Genomic DNA, 22,693 nt, shown 5'->3' with positions numbered 1-22,693 from the left:
TTTAAACTATTTCTCTTCTGGACATGAGTAATTATGTTTCTTTTTTGCTCTTCTCGATCAAATTCTATTTCGCGAACCAACATAGAAGAAAAAGAAAGCAACCATCTCTAGGATTTGTAGTACAACAATTGCAACCGATAAGCTGCTTAACATACACAATCATACCTTAAGTTTCTCTTGATCCTTAGACTCGGAAACTAGATGTGATTCCTTTACGATGTATGGCATAAACATACGGATTCTCTACCAGATGGTATCCTGTTCTTCACCTCTCATTCTTGTAAAATTTGCAGCATATGACTGCAATCTTATACGATTGTCATCGTGCCTATGCTTGCGAGTTTTGAAGAAGACTCATGGCTTGCCACCGGTTGCATTTTGCTTGATCTGCACAAGTGTATTTCAACATGAGTCTCATCAAGAACCTCAAAAAAGATAAAATCACATTTTGGTTCAAGGAGTTGTATTATAACTCAGTGTCTACAAAGTTTACACTAAAAAGCTATGATATGGCAATTTTATGACATTATATTTGCAAAATTTAATCAATTGCCATATCATGATGAAGAATATCTAATGAAAAATGTACAATTAACTTCTCTAGCAATTAAATGAATTTAAATGCAAATGTTTTTTATCCCTCCAAATAAAAATTTACCTGATTACCTCCCAAATCCTTCCTTGGAGGATAAGATGTGCTACAGTTGTACAAAGGAATCCATTTAGATAAAGAACCAATGCTATTTTCAGTGTCTGAGAATCTGCCTTCGATGAACAATCAGTCTCTTGACGACACTATACTAATTGATCCACATGGACTAGTGGTTTTGATTGGCTTGTATCTAGACTCCACGAGTGTTTGTTGTCGTCTGTTGTTCTTTCCATGCTGCAATGAACGGGCGATCTGATCGCAAGCAATGGAGGCTGACGGAGAGCTATGAATGTTGTGCTTCCTTCACCGGCTCCGGCTAAGCATATTGTGTCGCCCCGGCCGTGCCATACACCGTTTTGGACGTTGTTCATTTCTAATGTCCTAGATTCCTGATCAACCAATGGAGCATGTAATGGAAATGCATAGCAAACATCTGAAGAGCCGAATGCAGAAAGAGATTTGTGTGGAGGAACTAGTAGTGACCTGGCATAATGTGCAACAAGGGCAAATAAGATGGTTCAGACAATCATCCAATGGAGTCCCATTCCCCTGCCAAACACGAGAAGTGAGATCGTCAAGGACAAAAGACAGTGCTTAGTCGATACATCAACTGTGTTTATTTACTTATACTGCATTGCAAGCAAGTCTTTCGACACCGAAAAAAACATACTACCAAGGAAAAGATAAATGTGGCTTCAATCTACTAACGTGGTTGATGTGATCGAGATGTTAAGATCCAATCTACTAACTTTAGGCTTGACATTCTCATCAAGCTCCAAACATTGATAAAAAAAAAAAATCAACTCTAGTTGATGGCAATGCGAACCGAAGGCAGTTGTTTCCAGGGAACAGGAAACTTAATTTGCTGAGAAGTTTAGACAATTAGCTCAAATGGTAGATTAGACAAAGATACTGCACGCACCACAAGTCCACGACTAAAACATGAACAGATGAAGAACAACCTTGAATTAGAAAGGAATGCTTACCTTTATATTAAAGTGTTTCTTCATTCTTGCGCGGAAAAACCCTAAATACAGCCCTGTAGAGATGCAACATGATACCCCCAGATACAGGAACCGATGCTGATCGGTGATGCCAAAAGCAACGAAATTGAACAAAGCACCAGCTACAAAGATCAAATATACAGTCGCCTGTAAAAGAAATTGAGCAATTATGAGCCAGCTTATGATAAGAGAATGTTGCAATGGTACATAACATTGTAAGCAAGTTGAAGGAAAGGACAATGAGCAACGGCCATCATGATTTCATCTCGGTTCGATCTGTCTTGTTTTCCTTAAATGTGAATAAAGCCTAAACAACAATAAGTAGTATGTACAATGATGTCTGCAAGTGCCCTAAAATTGTCTTTATTTTAGTTTTTGCCCTACTAAGACTTCGCTTTTCATTCGCTCGCAAAAAGTCCTTTATTCCTAAATGCACTTGACTCTTATACTTCAGTCTCAATTTGTCAGTCTCACATACGTCGGTCCTCACAATCATGTGAGGAGGTAAATCGAGAAAGTTGCAGTTGGCTACGACGGAGAGAGTGCATTGTCTCGATTTCGTCAAGATTCGACTCTTGTCTACTTCAGCAATTCTGTTTCGTTGTAACCAACTTAACTATGCTCCAAAAGCAAGACTTCGCTTTTCACAAGTCATTCGCCAAGGCCCTTTATTCCTTAATACACTTGACTCTTGTACACTTAGATTAAATGTGTTATTGATGCATCTTATGAATGTTTAGATGTAATTTAGGACCCCTACTGCAATTTTCTAGAATTATATAACATAATTTGGTCTCAACCAAGATTTAACCAAAATTTAATTGAATGCCAAAATAAAGCTAGCATGTAACCAACATCTCCTCTAAAATGTTATGTTCAGTCAAAATTTCATTCTTGTGTTTGATGGATGGATGCAAGATCCAATTATGGCACTAACCTTTGGTGGAAGCAAGCCAAAAGCATAAGCAATGAAATTGTTTGTTTTACTTTTCCTTTCTTGATATATGATGTTATTAATACTTGTTATGACCACCCGAGCCAGAGTTTAATTTACAAATTTATATTATTTTCTCAATGTTAACATATTATGAATAATTCCAGGTTCGAATGAATGATTTTCAGATCATATGGCAACAATTTTATCATTGAATAAATGAGATTTCTGGAACACTAATATTGAAAATTTGTATTTTAGCACTCGACTTGGTGATTCAGAAGTATTTTTTTTATGACAATTGCCCTATTAATTTTCAACCGAGCAACTGAAGCAAGCTGAAGCAAAGAGGGAATTGTCTTTAAGCCTCACCTGAAGAAAACAAGATCCCAAGCCTGCCCTTCTCGTGTTCTTCCCAAATCTATAGCACGGGCAACTGCAAAACAAGAGTTGAATCCATTTCATCATGTAGATAAAACTCCACTTTCATCATCAAATCAATTTCAATTCCAAACTCCCCCAAACTTGAATCTTCCATCATCGAGCAGAAAGAATTCACTGAAATTTGGGGAAAGAGGCAAAAGAAAGAGTAGAGAAGAGAAGAGAAGTGCAAAACAAGAGTTGAATCGATTTCATCATATAGACAAAACTCCACTTTCACCTTCAAATCGATCTCAATTTCAAACTCTCCCAAACTTGAATTTGTCATCATCGAGCAGAGAAAAGTCAATAGAAAGTTCCCACGAATCAAAGAATTCACTAAAATTTGGGGAAAGGGCGACAGCAGGAGTAGAGAAGAGAAGGGAAGTGCAAAACAAGAGTTGAATCGATTTCATCATATAGATAAAACTCCACTCTCACCGTCAAATCGATCTCAATTTCAAACTCCCCCAAACTTGAATTTGTCATCATCGAGCAGTGAAAAATCAATAGAAAGTTCCCACGAATCAAAGAATTCACTAAGATTTGGGGGAAAGGACGAAAGCAGGAGTAGAGGAGAAGAGAGAGAGGTGTCGCACCATGCGGTTTCGATGGCGATCCTTCGGTCGTCGAAGCAGTCGACGATGTCTCCCTCCCACATCCGCTGCACGCCGGCGAGCTCCGCCCCGATCTCCTCATCCCCGGCCTCTTCTCCCTCCTCCTCCTCCTCCTCCCGCCGCCGCTTCTCCACCGAAAGCCCCCTCGTCTGGAGAGCCACGGTGGCGCAGAGGATGTCGAAATCCAGCACCGCCGCCATGCCGCCTCCGCCCTCCTCCTCCATCGCTCCCGTCGATCCCATTCTCTCTCTCTCTCGTTCGTCCCACTCGACGCCTTCTTCCAATTAGTTAATATTTATTGCCGTTATAAAATATTTTTTTTCTGTTTATAAAAAATAAATTAACTTTTTTAATTTTTACGAAAAAAGGGGATTATCTAACATTCCATATTCGACCTTGTAATTTCATAAAATGATTTAAATATTTCTATACATTTTTATCTAAATAAAATGTGTGAAAAATCAAAAGAGGTCTCATATTTTTATTATATTACAAGGGCTTCATTATAAAAACTATCATAATGACACTTTATATTTTAAAAAAATACAGATTTAATCAAATTACTTTAATAACTCCAATGTGAAACAATTCTAGTTTAAACCTCCAACTATGGTGCGATCGTAAGAGAGTGAGATGAATTCCTTAGATAATAAGGATTCAAAGGTTCAAATCTCACTTAAGACATACTACATTTCAAAGTTTGAAAAATTGAGTTCAAATCTTATTCAAGATATATTACATTTGGAAGTTTAAAATTTTTATAACATTGGATTGTCTATCATGATCCATCTACGTTTCTTGATCTATTTTCGATCATTTTTAAGATTAGTTGAATCATAATAGTTGAATATTTGAATTATAAAAAAAAATAATTTGATAAAGTAACTTTAATTAAAATTATTTTATATAAAATAATTTTATTTAAAATGATTTTAATAGTATTTGATTAATTTTGACTAATTGTAATCAAATTTAAAATAGTTTTAATGATTATTTAATTATTTTTAATCAATATCAAAATAATTTTGATTATAATTATTGAGTAATTTTGAGCATAATTTTGATAAATCTATAATAATACTATTTAAAAAAGATAGTTTAGGGGTGTGAGATACTCTTTTGATAATATTTTTTTTTAGAATAGTGCAATTTTATTTTTTGCCAAATAAAATCTTCTAGTTTATTTTATTTTTTTCAAATACCTTTTAAAAATTTTAAATTATCATAAATTTTATTTTCTAACAATAATATCGATATGTTTTATTCATCAATTTGAGAATATAATAATAATAATAATAATAATAATAATAATAATTTAAAAAGTCCAGTAGACATTTTGTTAATTTTAAAAATTATAATGAGGTTTAAGTTATTAATTATTATTGGAGGGTAGAAAAGTAACATGACATATTAATGTTTTATTTTTTTAAAAAAAGGAAAAATACAACCAAACATGCATTTCTTTTGCGTACGTCGACTGTTTGCCAGGTGGTTGGGGCGGCGCGGCGGCTGGCAAATATATTTTTGGTGGGCCCACGCCAGCCTTATCCCTTTGTCAATTACTTATTTCCTTTTATTTGCTAGGTGGCTGGGGCGGCGCGGCGCGGCGGCTGGCAAATAGATTTTTGGTGGGCCCACGCCAGTCTTATGCCTTTCTCAATTATTACTTAGAGCATCCGCAACGCGTAATCGCGCGTTAACAGCGGACATGAAAGAGCGAGGAAAGGACTTGGAGGAGCGAGAGAGGAGTGAGGTATTTAACGCGTTCAGAGTTCTGAACGCGTTAATCGGTGACAGTGGTGGGCTATGTATTTTTTTTTAATTTTTTTTTCACAATCAGATGGTGGTAGTCCACACATGGTGGTTGACCAGCTGGTCGACCACCATGTGTGGTAGTCGATCAGGTGATCGATCACCATGTGTGGTAGTCGATCACCTAATCGACTACCACGTGGTAGTGGAGTTCATGGTGTTATAACGTCACGTACGTTGCGGATGCTCTTAGTTCCTTTTCTAGTAATGCAAATCATTTTAAGAGTTAATGATATTATTGGTGGGCCCACGCTTGCGTGATCTCTTTATCAAGTTTTGGTGGGTCCATGCGTGGCTAAACTTAAGAGGTTGAGCTAAGTGGATTAGGATGCTATGGTGGGCCCTGAGACATTCTTTGGTTTAAAGGGATAAATTAATAATATTATTGTTCCTATAATTTTTTTAAAAAACAAAAGGCTTTTTTTATTATTCTTTTCATAAAAAATAGAATTTTATATCTTATCTACTACAACGTGTAATAACTATAACATAGCTATTAGCTCCCCGGGACTACATTGCAACGGTAAGCTGACTTCGGAGAAATTTAGAGTATTGTAATTTGATTCCCAACTAGAACATGTTGTTAATTTGAAGAAAAAAATTATATTAAGAGATCTATGGCTGAAAGGATTTATGGTTCGGACAACTCTACAGTAATTGAAAGAACTACGGAGGTCGGCCTTTCAGGGCAGTACTGTGACACTTTTACATTTACTCTGATGAAAAATTTGATTTACTCAATACGTGAACCAGGGAGAAGTCGTCTACCTCCCGAATTAATCGAGCAAAACTTAAACAATTGAATTATCAAAAATATATATAGCATAGCTACTACAATATATTAAAATAAATCGGCTTAACTTAATCAAAATTACTATGAATAATTAGTATGACATTAAAATTTATCAAAAATTTCTTTATTAACTTGGTAAAATTACTTAAACTTAGTTAAACCCACTACAAAAATGTTAGAGCAACTATAACATAATTTTTATAATGTCGTAGCAATTATACTTAGTAGTAACTTAAACTATTACAAATATTATTATTATTTTTGATATTCTATATATCAAACTCTTAGAATCCGACTAATGCTAGAGCTGATCAATCCGATTCCAAGAAAATTTCCTCACTAACTACCTAGATAAATTGAAAAGCACATGAGTTTTGAGGGAATATCCAATATTATAAGTTTTTCAAACTTCCTAGATGTAATGTATTATGGGTGAGATTTGAATCCACATTATCTAGGGAGTCTGTCCCATCTCTTATCATCATACTATAGCTCCGAAAATAACTGTTACAATTATAAAAGCTATAGACAATAATTATTACATTGAGTTGAAGTGATTTGGATTATATTTAAATATCACACCATAGCTTTACAATTATAGCAACTATACAACGAATACATCGAGTCAAAGTGATTTGGATCATATTTAAATAATTTTATCAAATTTTCATTAAGTTAAAGTGATTTTAATTACTCTAACAATGTTGAAATAAAAATATTTTTGAAATAAAAAATTATATCAAAATGTTATTTTAATATTTTAAAAAAACAAACAAGATGGTATATTAATATATTTTTGTTAATATATCATACAATGAATTAACAAAACCCTAAAAAGTATTTTCAAAATGGACCCAAACAAGGCGATTGAAATTCAACAGAACCTTTGATCCAACTCAGATATAGGATAAGATGAGACAGATGCTCAACTTCTCATCTCATGTCCAAGAAGATTATGGAATGAATCTCTCTCGCTCATTCTTCATCTTCCAAGTTAAACTTTACATTTCATCTTCATCTCATTTACACTATAAGTACAAAAGCCAAAAAGATACAAGTTGACACAAAAATACCATCTCTATCGAAGAGAAGAGCTACACTGGTTCAATCTTTAAAACAATGCACTTGGTAAGCTACACTTATAAAACATCAAGCAAACTAATGAATATAATACAAATCCAAGGAAATTGATTGCGTGAAACTTGGAAACATGAGTCATCATCCATTGGAAGTCGGTCAACACAAGAATATAAACACAGTAGGAAGTCGATACACCACAGGATTTGAGAATGTAACCTAGTGCGAGAACCTTGTTCTTAGATTTTAAGATTCTCATTGACAATTCTGAAAGATGTTACTGCTACATGAGCAGAAATTTGTCACCTTTAACTTTTCGAGGCTGGTTTCCAGAGTCCCAACCCGGAACCACTGCCCAAGTGTTTGAAATCGGTTGCCTCCAAGTGATCATCATGCCCGGCGAAACCTGTCCCTCCTTTCTCAATGCAAATTAGGTTCCTTGGCTTGCACTCCTTGTTGCAGACTAAGCAGACCTTGTCGATGGCTAGGAACTTATCGGAGCACTTTTTGCAGAAGACGTGACCGCAGGTGCTGACAGCCACAAGTGACAGAGTGTTGGTGAGAGTGACCTTGCAGCTTGGGCATACGAAACTGCTTTCCAAAGCCTTGGATTTCTTGCTCTCGCGGTTACTTTCTTCCGTGAAGGAGATCGGGAAGAGTTGTTTCAGCCTAAGCTTTTCCTTGCCTTCTGGGCAGGTTGTATCTGTGGTCGGAGCCTCCACCTTGACCGGGGCTTCAGGGGTTGCGGAAGGAAGCCAGAAAGCCTTCATGTTGCGCATAGCCTCCTCTTCGTATGAGGTTACCTTCACACTGTTTGCTCCGTGGAATCCATTCCTGTCACGAGATTGACTCCTGTCATTGTACTGTGGCACAGCCCCATGGTTTTGCTGGTCGAAAGCATCAAGCTCTCGAGCCTTTTGCAGCGTTTGTTTCTCCTCTTCCTCCTCTTTCTCTTGTTTCTGTTGTATAGCATGCGCAGCTAGCTTTCTGCCAAGAAGGATTAAAATGTGGACTAAGCGAACGGAAAAAGATTAACTGAATGATCAAGAAACATACGCAACTACATAGTAAATAGTTCAGACTAGCAGCGGCTGACCATCGATAAATCTAGAGATACTACAAGTTGGTTCTATCATCCCTAGTTTCTCTCCTCAAACTTCTATCCATAAACAAGTCCTAACTCCTAACTAATGGAAATTAAAGGAGATCAGACTTTTGATGTGTGGATCTATAGCCCATAAACAATAATTCCATCCTTATGCCTCATATATCTTCAATAAATCATATGCATATAGTTTAGCCTCGTAAACTCAATTAGGCTGAAATGATCCTCATCTAAGTCATCAACTAAACCAACTAAGACAAAGAAACTGGCCATCTGCAGTTGTAGGTAAAAGCATGGCTTACTAGAGACTAGAGCACAGTGAAAATCCAATTCACAAGCAATAAAAATCCTACTTTTATGCCAAATTGCATAGGACATTACTGTCATTACAGCTTTGTAATATCTATTGAAACACTTTGTTCTTCTTCAAAGTAGTGAGTTGATTTTTCATATCCCTTGCAGTCAGCTTCATTTGCTCAATTTGATATATCATCGATCTTTCGTTATTCCAAATTTTATCTAGTCATTAAACCAAATCAGAGAATTACAACTTCCAGTTAACGCATTTTGTCTACATTAGAACACACGGATCTACAGATCTTGTGAGAATAGCAACTAAAATTGACATGAAATCGCAATGATGAACCAAGCCAAAACAGTCAAGGGCAAAGCTGAAGCAGATATGTTCATCACTCTATCTACTAACAAGTTAGCGTCCTGCAGATGGAACTCTCGACCAACTCAATCAAAGAATCATCTTTGTATCAATATCTTGTTAGCCCTACTAAAACACCAGTCCATAAAGGCACAAAAATAACACGGAAATTCGGCGATGATGAACGCACCTTTTGATGTCCTTCTTCTGCGCGAGGAGGCACTCAAGGATGCACTCCTTGCAGAAGAGGTGCCCCTTCTGGCAACAAAGAGGATCGATGAGGGGCTTGAGGCAGAGGCAGCAGGCGTCAAAGGGCTTGATGGAATCCTTGCCGAGCCGCTCCCGCTGCGTGCCGTACCCGAGCTTCCTCTTCTCCTCGTACGTGAAGAAGGCGAGGTCGTTGTTGTTCTTCGAGTGACGCTGAGGCATCCTTGCTCCCTCCCTCTTCGATCGAACGGACCGGCCGCCGTAACCCTAACCCTAGATCGCAGCGGAGGGGACAACCGATACGACGACGCAGACCTTGGAGGAAGAGGGAAGGAAGAGTAACGATGAGATATATAACGGGTTATGAGTCGGTTCCGTTATAATCGCAGCTAATATAACAGATTAGATGATATCGTATTTACATATATTATGGAAAATATTTCATTTCACACCCTTTATTTATAATAATTGTGTTCCACATGAGAAATTGATTTGTGACGCGTGCCGTTATTCTTCCACGTCGAAGCGTTTTATTCTCCGGGCAACCTCGCGTCACTGTATCGGGACGCCGCTCCTCCTCCTCCTCCTCCTCCTCCTTCTTCTTCCACGGAACGATCCAGAACTTTCCATCGACTTCCTCAATGAATCCCCAGCAGATCAGGCAGGAGGCCGATCGGCAGGTGCCTCCAGCGTCCGCGGCAGCGGAGGCGGTGGCTGCGGCGATCGCTCAAGCAGCGATCCAGCCCTGCTCCCCTCGGTTTTTCTTCTCCTCCGCGGCCGCAGCCAACCCCTCCGCCGGATCCCACCGTCGGATCGCGATTCCCGTCGATCTCAGCGACGAGAGCGCCTACGCCGTGAAGTGGGCCGTCCAGAACTACCTCCGTCCCGGGGATGCCGTTATCCTCCTCCACGTCTGCACCACCTCCGTGTTATATGGCGCCGACTGGGGCGCCATCGACGTTTCCGTTGCCGCCGATGCTGCCGCCGCGGGAGGGGATGGCGTCGGGTCCGAGGAGTCGAAGCGGAAGCTGGAGGAGAACTTGGAGGCCTTTACGACCGCGAAAGCCCAGGAGATCGCCAAGCCACTCGTGGAGGCGCAGATCCCTTACAAGATCCACATTGTGAAGGATCACGACATGAAGGAGAGGCTTTGCTTGGAGGTGGAGAGGCTGGGGCTTAGTGCGGTGATCATGGGCAGCAGGGGCTTCGGAGCTGCGCGAAGGTCTAACAAGGGAGGGCTTGGAAGCTTCAGCGACTATTGCGTTCACCATTGCATATGCCCTGTAGTGGTGGTGCGTTATCCTGATGAAGAAGCTGGCGTCTCCACTGCTGTCGGCAATGAAGCTCCTCCGGAGATCGCAGCGAAGTTGCTGAAATTGAATCAATTGCCCGAAGAGGATAAGTTATCTGATTCCCCTTCTAAACACAAAGGTTAGGCTTCTACGAAACTTGTTTCCTGATCTCGAAAAGGATCGTAGATGTTTGCAGAAAAATTGAATTTTGTTCTGGATTTCTTGCTTCTGCACTAGCTTGCAGTTTGCCATGCATTTACTTTTGTTATTGCTTTTTCGGTAATTTTCCAATGGTGATTTTGCTTAGTGATAATAGGGGCAGCGGACACTAGTGGGTAAAAAAAACCCGTTTTTTTTCATATCTTGTGAGTTGGTTCTTGGTTGATGAAATCTATAAATTATCTTCACAGCTATTTTTCGTCCATACTTGGGAATCTCTTGTTAAGAGCCTACTCCCCAATTCGTTGTTAGGTCAATTGGAACAGAATACACAGTCCAACACCATGCATGTCTTAGGGTTGAATGCAGTTAGCATTAATGGTGACTTCTTTTATTAGAGAGGGTCGAGTATGTTAAGCATTGTTTGAAATCTCATGTTGTACCAGTGTCTTTGTGTCAATCATGTTGACGAGTATGATTTCATGTTAACCCTTAACATTAAAATTGACATAATGTTGTTGGGTTTTTTTTTTATAATTTGTCTCCACACAAGATGATATCCAAATTGTAGCATTCCAGATGGAAAGTAAAGATTGAGCTTAACCATATAGTTGTCTCATCTTTTTCTTCTTCTTCTTCATCATACTCTTTCCTCCTTCCACCTCCAATTTATCACCATCAAAATGTCGGAACGGTACTGAAATAGTATCGTTCAGTCAAAGACTGAAACATCAGCACAATTTGAAATTTCGAACCCTAGATGAAACTTTCATCGCTGAAAATATAGCCTACATAATTTCTGCTCATATTTTCTTTGCTCTCTTGCAAAGGGCCCAAACTAACTATATGTAGACTTGTAATACAAGCTGTAGAAATACTACCTCTCATCTAGTCAACAATTAGTGGGTAAGTTATGTATAGTATGAGGTTCATGACTGTGTATTTTCTTATTACAGGACAAGTCTATCTATTTGGTACAGAATTGCTTGTTTAGGTTTTTTCTTATTTCCTTATTTTGTCCTCATGTACAAATTAAGGATACCATATATTTTTCTAACCGAAATTCCATCTATTAGTGCACCTAACTAGTCACTTTCTTGGTGGAGAACAATTGGCATACTTTTCTTGTTGGCTGTTGTTATGCTTGATTGGTTCTATTTGTCTCTAATATGTGTATGACTAATGAATTACATCATGTATTGCACAATTCAAATCAAAGCCATTTTTTCTTTTATCCTACTGGCTGCTTTTCTCCAATTGAGATTCATAATTATATTTTGTCCATCTTTTTTGATGTTGTGCTTAGCTTTTCCTCCCCATCCTTCTATAAAACACTATCCTATCATGCACCTTGCTTTGAAGAATTTAATACAGAGTTATTGTTGTGCCAAATTATGATTGATGTGGGTTGAACATCCTGGTTTCATAATTGCTGCATCTCAAATATACAGAAGATAGTAGTAATGATGCATGATGTCTAATTTATTTTGTGTGTGCTCTTCTTAAGATCTTTAAAATGATGCTACTCTTCACAAGACCTTCAGATGATGTAATAACTGAATCATGATGCTAGTTTGTTTCTTGCATCTGATACAAATTATGATAATAGTTGATGCACCAGTATCAGAAATTTAGAGATTTTCACATATGTTCCAATAAACATTCCAAAGAGGGTATTTCATCTGTATGCTGTTTAAGTTATTAGATACTTTTAGCAGATATTACAGTCTACTTACATGTTCGTAGGGGTGAGTAAAAATTCGGTTAAACAGAATAAACCGATCAAACCGAACCGAATTAAAAATTTGATTCGGTTATTTCGAAATTTCGGTTATTTTTTCTAAAAAAATTGGTTAATTCGGTTCGGTTTCAATTTTAAAATTCCTTATTCGGTTAAACCGAATTAATCAAATTAGAAAAATAATTTATAAATTTTAAGTAAATAAATTTATAAATCCCTAATTCATTAGTAAAATTTTTATAATATTTAAAAAAATTCGGTTAATTCGATCGAAAACTGAATTAACTGATAAAATATCGGTTTAGTTTGTTTGTTTTGGTTTTTATTGATTTAAATTCGGTTCGGTTTTAACCCCTAGCATGGCATTCCCAATTCGTATGCTACTGATATGCTCAGAATTTATCATGATTTCCATCATTTTGGTTCTTGAATGATTTGTAACACTCATGCTTAGTTAGAGATCCATACTAAATCATTAAGTTTGTTTATCCTGAATCTTTGTAGATAGCATGGTCCTTGACAAACGGTCTATTACATGGTTTGCACAAGAATGAGATGAATTTTGTTCGACCCATTTTCTTCCTTTCATCCACATTTTGTTAAATCTGTAGCAAACACTCTCAAAGTAGATTAGGAGAATGTAGCATTGTTAGTGTTACATATAATTTTGTTTATGCCATTGATAGGGTGGAACCTATTTTACTTTTCTTTCCTATTGAGGATTTTAATTTTTTTGTCTGGCGTAACTTCAATGGTAAAATAAGATAAAATAAGTTGAAAATGCAGGCTACCAATAAATTCTATAATTAGAAGAATTAAACTATAGTAGTGGAAGGTATAACAAGTAGAGAGAAGAAAGTAAAACATTTGTCTACAACAACAACAATCAAGTTTTTATCCCACTTAATGGGTCGGCTATATAAATTCTCTTATGTCATTAGATTCAATCTCCTACTATTTATCATAATTTTTTTTTTATTTTGTTGTCGTTAAGTCTTTTTTGATCTCTCTTCCTTAATTAATGTATGTATTATTACATCATCTAATTAGGACATTATTAGTTGTCTAAGTACATATTCATGTCATCTTAGTTGTCAAAGAAAAACATTATTCTATCATGCAAGGATAAGAACACTCGTGTAGCCAAACGATCATCGCTTAACAATGATGATGCCCATATTTATCTTGTATTTACTAAAGACATGTTTTACATCTTAACTATGTCGCAAAGCTAATTATATGTTTGTGCAGATATTTGATAAGCAAATGGGTTTTCGCATGGTCCTCTTGAATCTCAAGGTTAGTTTGTCTATTTTATCGATTGTTTTACACTAATTTAGCAATCATTTGTATCATTTGCCTAGCTTTTAACTTCTTTTCTTTGGTTTGTGATTAGGAGTGAGTAAAAATTCAGTTAAACCGAATAAACCGACTGAATTTAAAAATTCGATTCGGTTATTTCAAATTTTAATTATTTTTTTAAAAAAATCGATTAATTCTGTTAATTCAATTTCGATTTTAAAATTTTTTATTCATTTAAACCGAATAAATTGAATTAAATAAAATAAAAAAAATAATTTATAAATTTTTAAGTAAGTAAATTTATAAATCCTTAACTAATTGATAAATTTTTCATAGTATTTAAAAATTTTGGTTATTTCGGTTAATTTGGTCGAAAACCGAATTAATCGATAGTTTATCGGTTCGGTTTGTTCGATTTTTATTTGAAAATTCGATCGATTTGGATAATTTAAAAAAATTCAGTTTGGTTTGATTTTGATTAATTCAGTTCTTGTTCGATTTTAATCAAATATTCAACCCTATCTGTGATAACCATTAAATGATTCAACCTTGCTATTTTAACATATTCTTTGCAATTGGTTGTATGGTTTCTACTAACTCATCCTATTCCCCTTGTTCTTGTTCGACAGAGTGGTGAGAATAGAGAGATGAGGCTACTTGATCGAAGATGAGGATGGAGGGGACCCTGCAGGTGGATTGAAGGCAGTGCTATTGTTCTTATGTTTCTCATCTTTCTACTACTTCATCAAGACTTGATTATCTAAACTTGCTTCTTTCATTGTCTTTTTTATTTGGAAAATTTTCTGCTTCTTTGCGAACTAAACAAAAATATCAAAATGCAAAATCTCCTTCAATGTTCTTGGCATCTCTTAGACATACCGATTAAATTGACATAATCTATCTATTTGTCAATGATTTTGTGGCTCTCTCTGAGTTCTTTGTTGCATTTCACCCATTCATTGATTCATCCTCTCAAATAAAGTGAGCATGAAAGAGGTAGCTTTGTATGAAGAGAAACTAAATAATATATTACAAATTGTCATTTATTACAAATTTGTATAAATGATAATAAATTATCAAGCAATGTCAACTCTACCTAATCATATTTTTCAACACAACTAGTATATTATTAGTTAATAAGTAATTAGGTAATAATCAAAAGGTTTTTTTAATTGGAATCATTAAAGGGATGTTTTTTTTTTATTTTTTATCAAAAAAAAATATCTCATCTTATCAATTCTACAAAATTATACAGTTTCCCTCAATTATACTATTAGATATTATATTTTTGGATCACATATATTAAATTTTTTGAATCGATTGATTAATTATTAATAAGTTTGTGTTGTAATAATTATGAGATCCTAGTTGTTAAAATATTTATAATAGCCATAGTTTTGTAATTGTCATAATATTTATAGTAGTTATGATTTTCTTATTGCTATAATGTATATTTAATCTGTAAAAAATATTCATGTTGTAGCATTGCAGTTTCATAACGGTTAAAATACAGATTTGATATGCTCATCTAACATCTAACCTAATTACTACAACTCAAATTTGTTATATGTTCAATAACATTTATATTATAACAGTTACAAATTATAATGTTGCAATTCAAACTTATCTTATTCAGTAATATTTACATTGTAGCAACTATAGAAATCATAACTGTTACAATATAAATTTATCATATTCATTCAATTGACTGAAGAGACTTGGTAATAAGAGATAATAATATCAAATATTATATTGGAGGATAGTTATATTATTTTATAGGAGTTATGGGATAAGACGTTGATTAAAAATAAAAAAAAAGGACACCCTTCAATGATTCTAATAAAATATAGGATATTTCTTTTGGTTTTTATCCTAAATAATTAAAAAAATTAATTTTTGTTCATAGTTGTGTCATAAAGTGTATTTATTTGATTTATTTAAAATTTAAAATACATGATAAATTAGTTATTTAACTTTTGAAAGTATATTATAAGATTAATTAAATCCTTATTAGAAGTTTTAAGTTGGTGGTAAATAAATTAAACGGTAAGAATTTATTTATTATATAAGATTAATTAAATAAATAATCTTAAATAAACTATATGAATTATATTTATCAATAAATTTATAATAAATAAAAAATCCTTTTTTAAAAAATATAATATTAAATTTACTAATTAACCAAATAAATTTTAAAATATAAAAATCTCAATAAATCAATCTCAACCTTAAAAAAAAATCAAATTAAATTTAAATAATCATTATAAATTCGATTAGTGGGAGCTAGTTTAGCCCTACTTTTACTCCCTAAATGTCCTTCGCCATGTCGTTGCGCGTCGCTCGCAGACTGCTTCTCGAGCGCTTGCCGAGAAGGGTTCCGTCGACATCGACTCGGCTTGCCGCCTCCGTAGCACCCTCGATCGCTGCCGTCGATGGTTCCTCTCAGCCTACGCCTCGCTGCCCTCTCGGCCTGCTTCGCCAATATAGGGTTTTCTTCTCCACTCAGCCTTCGGCGCTCGATCAGGCGCAGAATCCGGCCGTCGTTGAATACCGGTGCGTGGTTACCCCCCAATCGATTCGTTTGCTTTCTGGTTTAGAGATCGAATCCGTCTTCGCAAATTTTGAGTTTGGCTCTAACCACTATACTCGAAGCTCGATCCTGATAAAATCCATTTGTTTGGTTGCCCTACCGATCCATCTGCTTTCTGGGCTAACGATCCAATTTTGTCTTCGAAAATTTGGAGTGTTGTTCTGATCACGCCACTCAAAACTTGATTTTTATCAAACCCATTTTAGTCGTTCCCCCAATCGATCAGTTTGCCTTTTGGTTTCAAGACCTAATTTTACCTTTGCAAATTTTAAATTTGGGTCCAACCACTCTATTAAGCTCGATTTTGATCAAATCCCTATTTTAGTTTCGCAAATTTTGAATTTTGTCCTAACCACTATACTAATAACTCGGCTTTCGTCAAATTAATCTTTTTCCCGCTTTCTTTGATGTGAATGATCGACATTTTCCTCGCTGTATATCTGCTCGTCAAAGTAAAGTGATGATCCTTCTTCAATTGCAGATCCCTCATGGCTGAGGAGGAGTTCCATAGGCTAGCAGATGAAACAATACATGATTTACTAGAGAAGTTTGAGGTGACTCTGATAATTTGATTTGTCAAAGAAAAACTTACAGATTTTTTTTCCCAGCACTTGTTTTTTCTCAAAATGCACACCTGATTACTATACATTCAAAATCCCATTTCTATATGAAGGAATATGGTGATGCCGTACACCTCGATGGCTATGAAATCGACTACGGGGTGAGATTATATGGTGTTCTTTAATGTCTGAGTTTATCTTCACATATTTTAGCTGACTAAATTGATAGATGCTATGCATTTTGAGCAGAATCATGTTTTGACCTTAAATTTGGGGACTTTAGGCACCTATGTGATAAACAAGCAAACTCCAAACAGACAGATCTGGTTATCTTCACCAGTAAGGTAATGCGAGTACTCTACAGTTATAATCCTGCATTTAATCTAACCACCCGCTGAACTAAAGCTTGATCTTTAGATTGTTAAGCTGTGTGGTCTCATAGTTGTTCCTACTTTTCCCGGAACATGGAAGTTTAAATTATACGCTGAAAAATGTTTTCTTTTTGCATTCAGTTCAACTGAAATTGCCTTCGGCTAGTTAGTTTCGCCTACTCATTGGTATATGATAGTTTCACACTGAAAATAGCAATAAGCAAGGACCTCAGCTTTGTTGGATGTGTGTTTAGGAACGTTTGCCTTTTCCTTTCTCAATGTAGTTCTCAGTTATTCATATGCAACACACTTTGAACTAATTTACTTCTGCAAATGCTAAAACTCCATCAAGCTTGATGTTATCTCACTTTGTATGAGAAGGTCAGCTTCCTAACCATATATAAGATACCTCTTCTCGGATCTTTTATTAGAAGGTTCTATCCTGTATACACATAGGAGATTCATCTTTAACCATTTGCAAAAAAGATGTATCTTCCTAAAAGATGGAAGCTGAAACTCTGTTATTGCTTATCAACAAACCGAAGCTATCTTATGTTTGATGGGCATCTTAACTGTATCTTTCCTGCTTGGACATTTTGATAACATAATGCTTCAGTCTTACTCATGTTAATGGTTCCCCATTGTGCATGTAAATCAGATTAATTTTCCAATTTTATGGACTCTGCCTTTTGCCCGGTTTGCCAATCATGTTCTCTCAGACTTCTCACAATCTGTACATGTAACATGCATCTTGCGCATCTCTTGCAGTGGTCCTTCAAGATTCGACTGGGATGCAACCACAAACACTTTCATATATATATACTAATTTGTGTCAACTTAATCTTTTAGTTCTTTGAGTTTTGTTCTTAACGATGCTAAAAATTTAGGAGGGTGTCCTTTATTTTTATTATCGCCTAAAAAATTTTCCGTCTATCATTTCTATAAATAAACATATTTATCTATATAGAAATAAACTTACACAGCTATAATTGATTGATAATACAACTTTTCATCCATATTAATCTATATTAATACTACAGATCTTTAAATACATTTTAATCCATATTAAGCATAAACTTTAATGCTCGAATTATTATTATTAAATGGTAAAACACAGATTCCTAAATATATTGAATAATTTAAAGATCCTATCAAATACCACATATTTCAAAATATATTGAATAACTTTGATGGTAAAAAATACCACATATTACAAATGAGGGTGAGGTTGCATACACTCTATAAATTAGGATTGTAATATCTTCACTCACTCACTTTAGGCTGAAATAAAAAAATGGCTCCTCTGTTTAATCTCATCCGAGAGGTTAACCCTTCGAAAATGCAGTGGGCGTTGAAACTCCGATTAGTTCGTTGTTACGATCTACCTGCATATGGAAACAACAGAGATTTTAACTTAGAGTGTGTCTTTCATGATAAAAAGGTTGTATATATTTGATTACTTTTAGAAAATACAAATATTTATTCTTTCTATATATTTGTAGGGTGAACGCATACATGGAACAATAAAACGTCCGATCATGGAGAGAGTGAAATTCATTCTCAAAGAAGGTCATGTATTTGTCATAAAAAATATCATTGTTGCAGAGAATCGAATGAAGTATAAGACAACAACAAATAAATACAAGATTAATTTTATTGCAAAAACTCATGTATGTAAAATTTTTGATGATACATTTCCATCGATGATTTATGAATTCAAGTCTTTTAGTGAACTGAAGAAGACAGATTTTGTTGATGAGAACATACTTTTTGGTAGGTTAATTTATTTTTTTGTTCCATGATTAATTGATCGAACATTTTATCTTATAGCTTAAAAAAATTTTTCTCAAGATGTCATTGGCAAAATGGTTGCACGAGACTTTCCTCAAAGTAAAAAATTTGGTGGTCGTCTTACAAAGCTTCTTGATTTTGTCTTAGAAGATTCGGAATAAGTATTATTTTATTCTTCTTTTAATTTGTAGGGAGACTTTTGTCAATGACATCATGACATCTTAGATCCAGTATTTTAATATTTTTTAATAATCAATTATTTTACTATTTTTAGGAATAATAAGCTATCTTATAATCTTATAATCCAGTATTTTACTATTTTAATAATCATGACATCTTACCATTTTTTTTCTAATTGTACAATCTATAATCAATTTAACTTATTTATATTTTAATTATTTATTCAAATACTCATACTTATTAATTTTAATTGTTAATTATATAAAATAATATCCTGTACATTGCACGGGTGGAATACTAGTAACTATAATCAAGTGCGCGATGGCACCGCCTACTTCGTCGCCGGCGAACGTTGACGCCGGTGCTAACTCCGATATGGCGCAGGAGGTCCCCGGGATGAACGGCGCGGTCGAGGCGCGGCGCCCGATGGACGTGACGGTCTTCGAGTTTGGATCCGTCGCCGCGTCCGGCGATAGGATTACGCTCGCCGGGTACTGCCCGGTGTCCGAAGAGCTCGAACCGTGCCGGTGGGAGATCATCCCTGCCGCCGGGCCGGACTCCCCTCAGTTCCGAATCGTCTTTTAAACCGGTGATGCCTCTCCGAAACAAGTCTCTCTTAAATTTATCTCTTGCATCGTAACAAAGCTTGGAACTTCCATTGCTACGATTCTTTGCCGTGTATCTTGTGATATTCTGGTTCATCTCAATGTTGTGATTTCAAAGTTGCTGCCTGTGTTTCTCCATTGATTCTTGTTCCTACATTATCTCATACGTTTTATGCTTCCCTGCTTAATTGCTTGATGAAGTTAACCCTAACAAAAGTTTGTGCCAACAAAAGTTTGTGCCATATCAAAACGTTCACTTTGACCCTTGTTCTGGTGGCTTCCCTTCGATATAGCGGCAATTACATTGCAGTTCTTATACTTCTATGCCATGTTCTTAGTCAGATATAGCTTACATTGCTGTTCTTATAGTTCTTTGCTATGTTCTTAGCCAATGTGATTTAGCGCCAATTACATTGCAGTTCTTATACTTCTTTGCTATGTTCTTAGCCAATGCAATATAGCACCAATTACATTGCAGTTCTTATACTTCTTTGCTATGTTCTTAGCCAATGCGATATAGCTTGTTCTTATACTTCTATGCTATGTTCAATCAGGGTGTGAATTTAGCTATAAACTCTGGATCATAGTTTGCACGTTGCAGTTCCTAATTCATCAGAATGCTCCATACATCTCAGTTTAACTGATGTAGGGTTGTTACCTTGTTTGGATGAGGCAGGTGGCTTACACAGTTACTTTGTCGATGCCACATCAATTGGCTAGTTACTATCTTTAACGAAAATTGTGAGACCTAGCAAGATTGAGGTTACATGTGTTGTGGTGATGTAGGTTGCTGACATGGTTCATTACCGTGATGCCACATCAATTAGCAAGTTATCATCTTTAATGAAAACTTTGATTGCTAGCCATATTGAGGTTATACATGCAAATAAGTTCAGAGTTCAATGTTATAGTTGTTAAGACGAGATAGGGTACTGATGTGGTTTCTTAGTTGTGTTGCCATATTTTGCTTGTACATGTGAATAAGTTCAAAGTTCATTATTATGTCATCACGATGAGGTAGGTTGCTGACATGGTTGCTTAGTCACCTTGAGGTTATACATCAATTAGCAAGTTATCTTTCACAAGAGTTCGACTGCTAGCCATATTTAGGTTGGTTCAGAGTTCATTGTTACAGTTGTTGCAGTGAGGCAGGTAGCTAACATGGTTGTTTAGTTTCCTTGATGCCACATCAGTTGCAAGTCATCACAGCAACCGTGACGATTAGCAAGGCAACTAGGCAACTAATTTGACATCTAAGTCGGCTTATTCACACATAGAACCTCAAAATAACATATTTACTAAGTCCAAAGTTCACTGCCATATTCCATCAGAGTCATGATAGCTCGCTACGTTGAGGCTTTACATATCAGGAAGTTCATTTAAAAAATTATTAGGAGGTTGAGATGAACAGTTAAAAAAATATTGAGAAGATTAGGATGGTAAATGAGTTAAGTCAAGTTTTGTGATGTTTGATAAGTTAATTGAGTTTAATTTAAAAATTAAGTTGTTGAAATAATTATTTAAGTTTGGTTTGATTTTTTATTTATAAGTTAGAGTTTAGTTCAAGTTTGACTTGAGTTTGATTCATTTAGATGTTATCGCTTTTAATTTAAGATCGAGCCCTCAATTTAAACTTGGTTCAATTTGATGTTATCGCTTTCAATTTAAGATCGAGCCCTCAATTTAAACTTGTTTGTTTGTTTAAAATTGTTACATTTTAAATTTGTTTGGTTGGTTATTGATAATATAAATTTATTTATTTATTTTAAAAATTTATTTATTTATTTAACATATTTATAAGTGTTTTATTGATGAACATAGTGCAATAACATTATTTACAAATATTAATAAATTAAATATTTATATTTTTAAATTTATTTATTTAATTTAATGAGTTATTTTATTTAATTTATATTGAATGAATATAAATAAATTCTTATCTTGTGAAATAAATATTTAAACAAGTTGAAAAACAAGGGTGTATTTAAGTGCGTCGAGCGGGGTTTTTGTTTTTAAACTGGTCAAATTGGGTTGTACTTGGTAAATATAATAATTAAAAAATTGAGAAAAAAATGTTTTTTATTTTTATTATCATTAAAAGAACATTTTTTTTGAAAAATAAAATTAAAAGCTTTTATTTCTATTGCTGTTGTAGTAGTAGGTTTTGCTACATTTGCTCAAACACACTTAAAATTGTTAGTTTATCATAATGAAATTTATTTTAGTATTAGTGAAAACTGTCTGTTGGTTAAAATTATTTTGAAAATATTTTTTTCTAGTATTGCCGTATTAATTTTGATTAAGTAATTTATAAATAAAATTATTTTAATATGGATCAAAACTTTTCTAATTTGATTAAAATAATAAAATAATATTTTTATTTTTAACTAAAATTGCTATTATATGAAATAGTTAATGTAGAGCAATTAGTTAAATCAAATTTAATTCAATAATATTGAACAAGATTGTTTTTAAAATATATATATTTTTTTTAAAAAAATAGGATGGTTCGGTTCGTTTTCGCCCATCAAATTTTATCAAAAGGAGTCACCTAAGGAGTCAAATTATCAAATTTAAAATAAACTTATTTACTTGCCAATTGTAAAAAGAAAATATTCCAAATATTATAAACCTTTTAATAAATTATGCGTTGCTTAGTAGGCCAAGTCATCAAGATTACTTAGCAATGTGGGTGGGACAAGAATAATCCCCCGGTCGAATCGATCTATTTCCTGAGCCGGTTCATTTGGTCTGTTTACGGTCCACTGAACCGGTCGCCGTAAATATCGAAGCGAGACGAGGTGACTCGTCGACGAAGCGGCTTAT

At 34.9% G+C, this 22,693-nt stretch overlaps 4 protein-coding genes across 4 annotated transcripts; 2 read left to right on the top strand and 2 right to left on the bottom strand.

The window, feature by feature from the left end:
* Positions 1–82: 82 nt before the first annotated feature.
* On the bottom strand, positions 83–3,878 carry LOC141839630 (uncharacterized). The gene is made up of 6 exons (XM_074727423.1): positions 3,610–3,878; positions 2,963–3,026; positions 1,639–1,803; positions 1,136–1,201; positions 659–1,041; positions 83–387 (listed from the first exon to the last, which is right to left on the bottom strand). Exons 1-5 carry the CDS (start codon positions 3,867–3,869, stop codon positions 796–798), a joined length of 801 nt encoding a protein of 266 aa, XP_074583524.1. The 5' UTR covers positions 3,870–3,878; the 3' UTR covers positions 83–387; positions 659–795.
* Positions 3,879–7,419: 3,541 nt separating this feature from the next.
* Positions 7,420–9,598, bottom strand: LOC141839958 (E3 ubiquitin-protein ligase CSU1). Its single transcript, XM_074727826.1, has 2 exons — positions 9,260–9,598; positions 7,420–8,296 (listed from the first exon to the last, which is right to left on the bottom strand). Exons 1-2 carry the CDS (start codon positions 9,496–9,498, stop codon positions 7,618–7,620), a joined length of 918 nt encoding a protein of 305 aa, XP_074583927.1. The 5' UTR covers positions 9,499–9,598; the 3' UTR covers positions 7,420–7,617.
* Positions 9,599–9,809: 211 nt separating this feature from the next.
* Positions 9,810–14,560, top strand: LOC141840017 (universal stress protein PHOS34-like). Its single transcript, XM_074727896.1, has 3 exons — positions 9,810–10,707; positions 13,720–13,767; positions 14,400–14,560. Exons 1-2 carry the CDS (start codon positions 9,918–9,920, stop codon positions 13,725–13,727), a joined length of 798 nt encoding a protein of 265 aa, XP_074583997.1. The 5' UTR covers positions 9,810–9,917; the 3' UTR covers positions 13,728–13,767; positions 14,400–14,560.
* A 1,533-nt stretch (positions 14,561–16,093) lies between these two features.
* On the top strand, positions 16,094–18,117 carry LOC141840987 (frataxin, mitochondrial). The gene is made up of 5 exons (XM_074729103.1): positions 16,094–16,323; positions 16,842–16,914; positions 17,034–17,081; positions 17,170–17,264; positions 18,060–18,117. The coding sequence occupies exons 1-5, from the start codon at positions 16,094–16,096 to the stop codon at positions 18,115–18,117; spliced, it is 504 nt and encodes a 167-aa protein (XP_074585204.1).
* Positions 18,118–22,693: the final 4,576 nt, after the last annotated feature.

Source organism: Curcuma longa, chromosome 11 (genome assembly GCF_044706935.1).
Source record: "Curcuma longa cultivar G26 ecotype Majalengka, Jawa Barat chromosome 11, ITB_CL_G26_1.1, whole genome shotgun sequence".
NCBI classification, from domain to species: Eukaryota; Viridiplantae; Streptophyta; class Magnoliopsida; order Zingiberales; family Zingiberaceae; genus Curcuma; species Curcuma longa.
The sequence above is the reverse complement of the archived record's forward strand: the minus strand, read 5'-3'. Positions and strand labels throughout refer to the sequence as shown.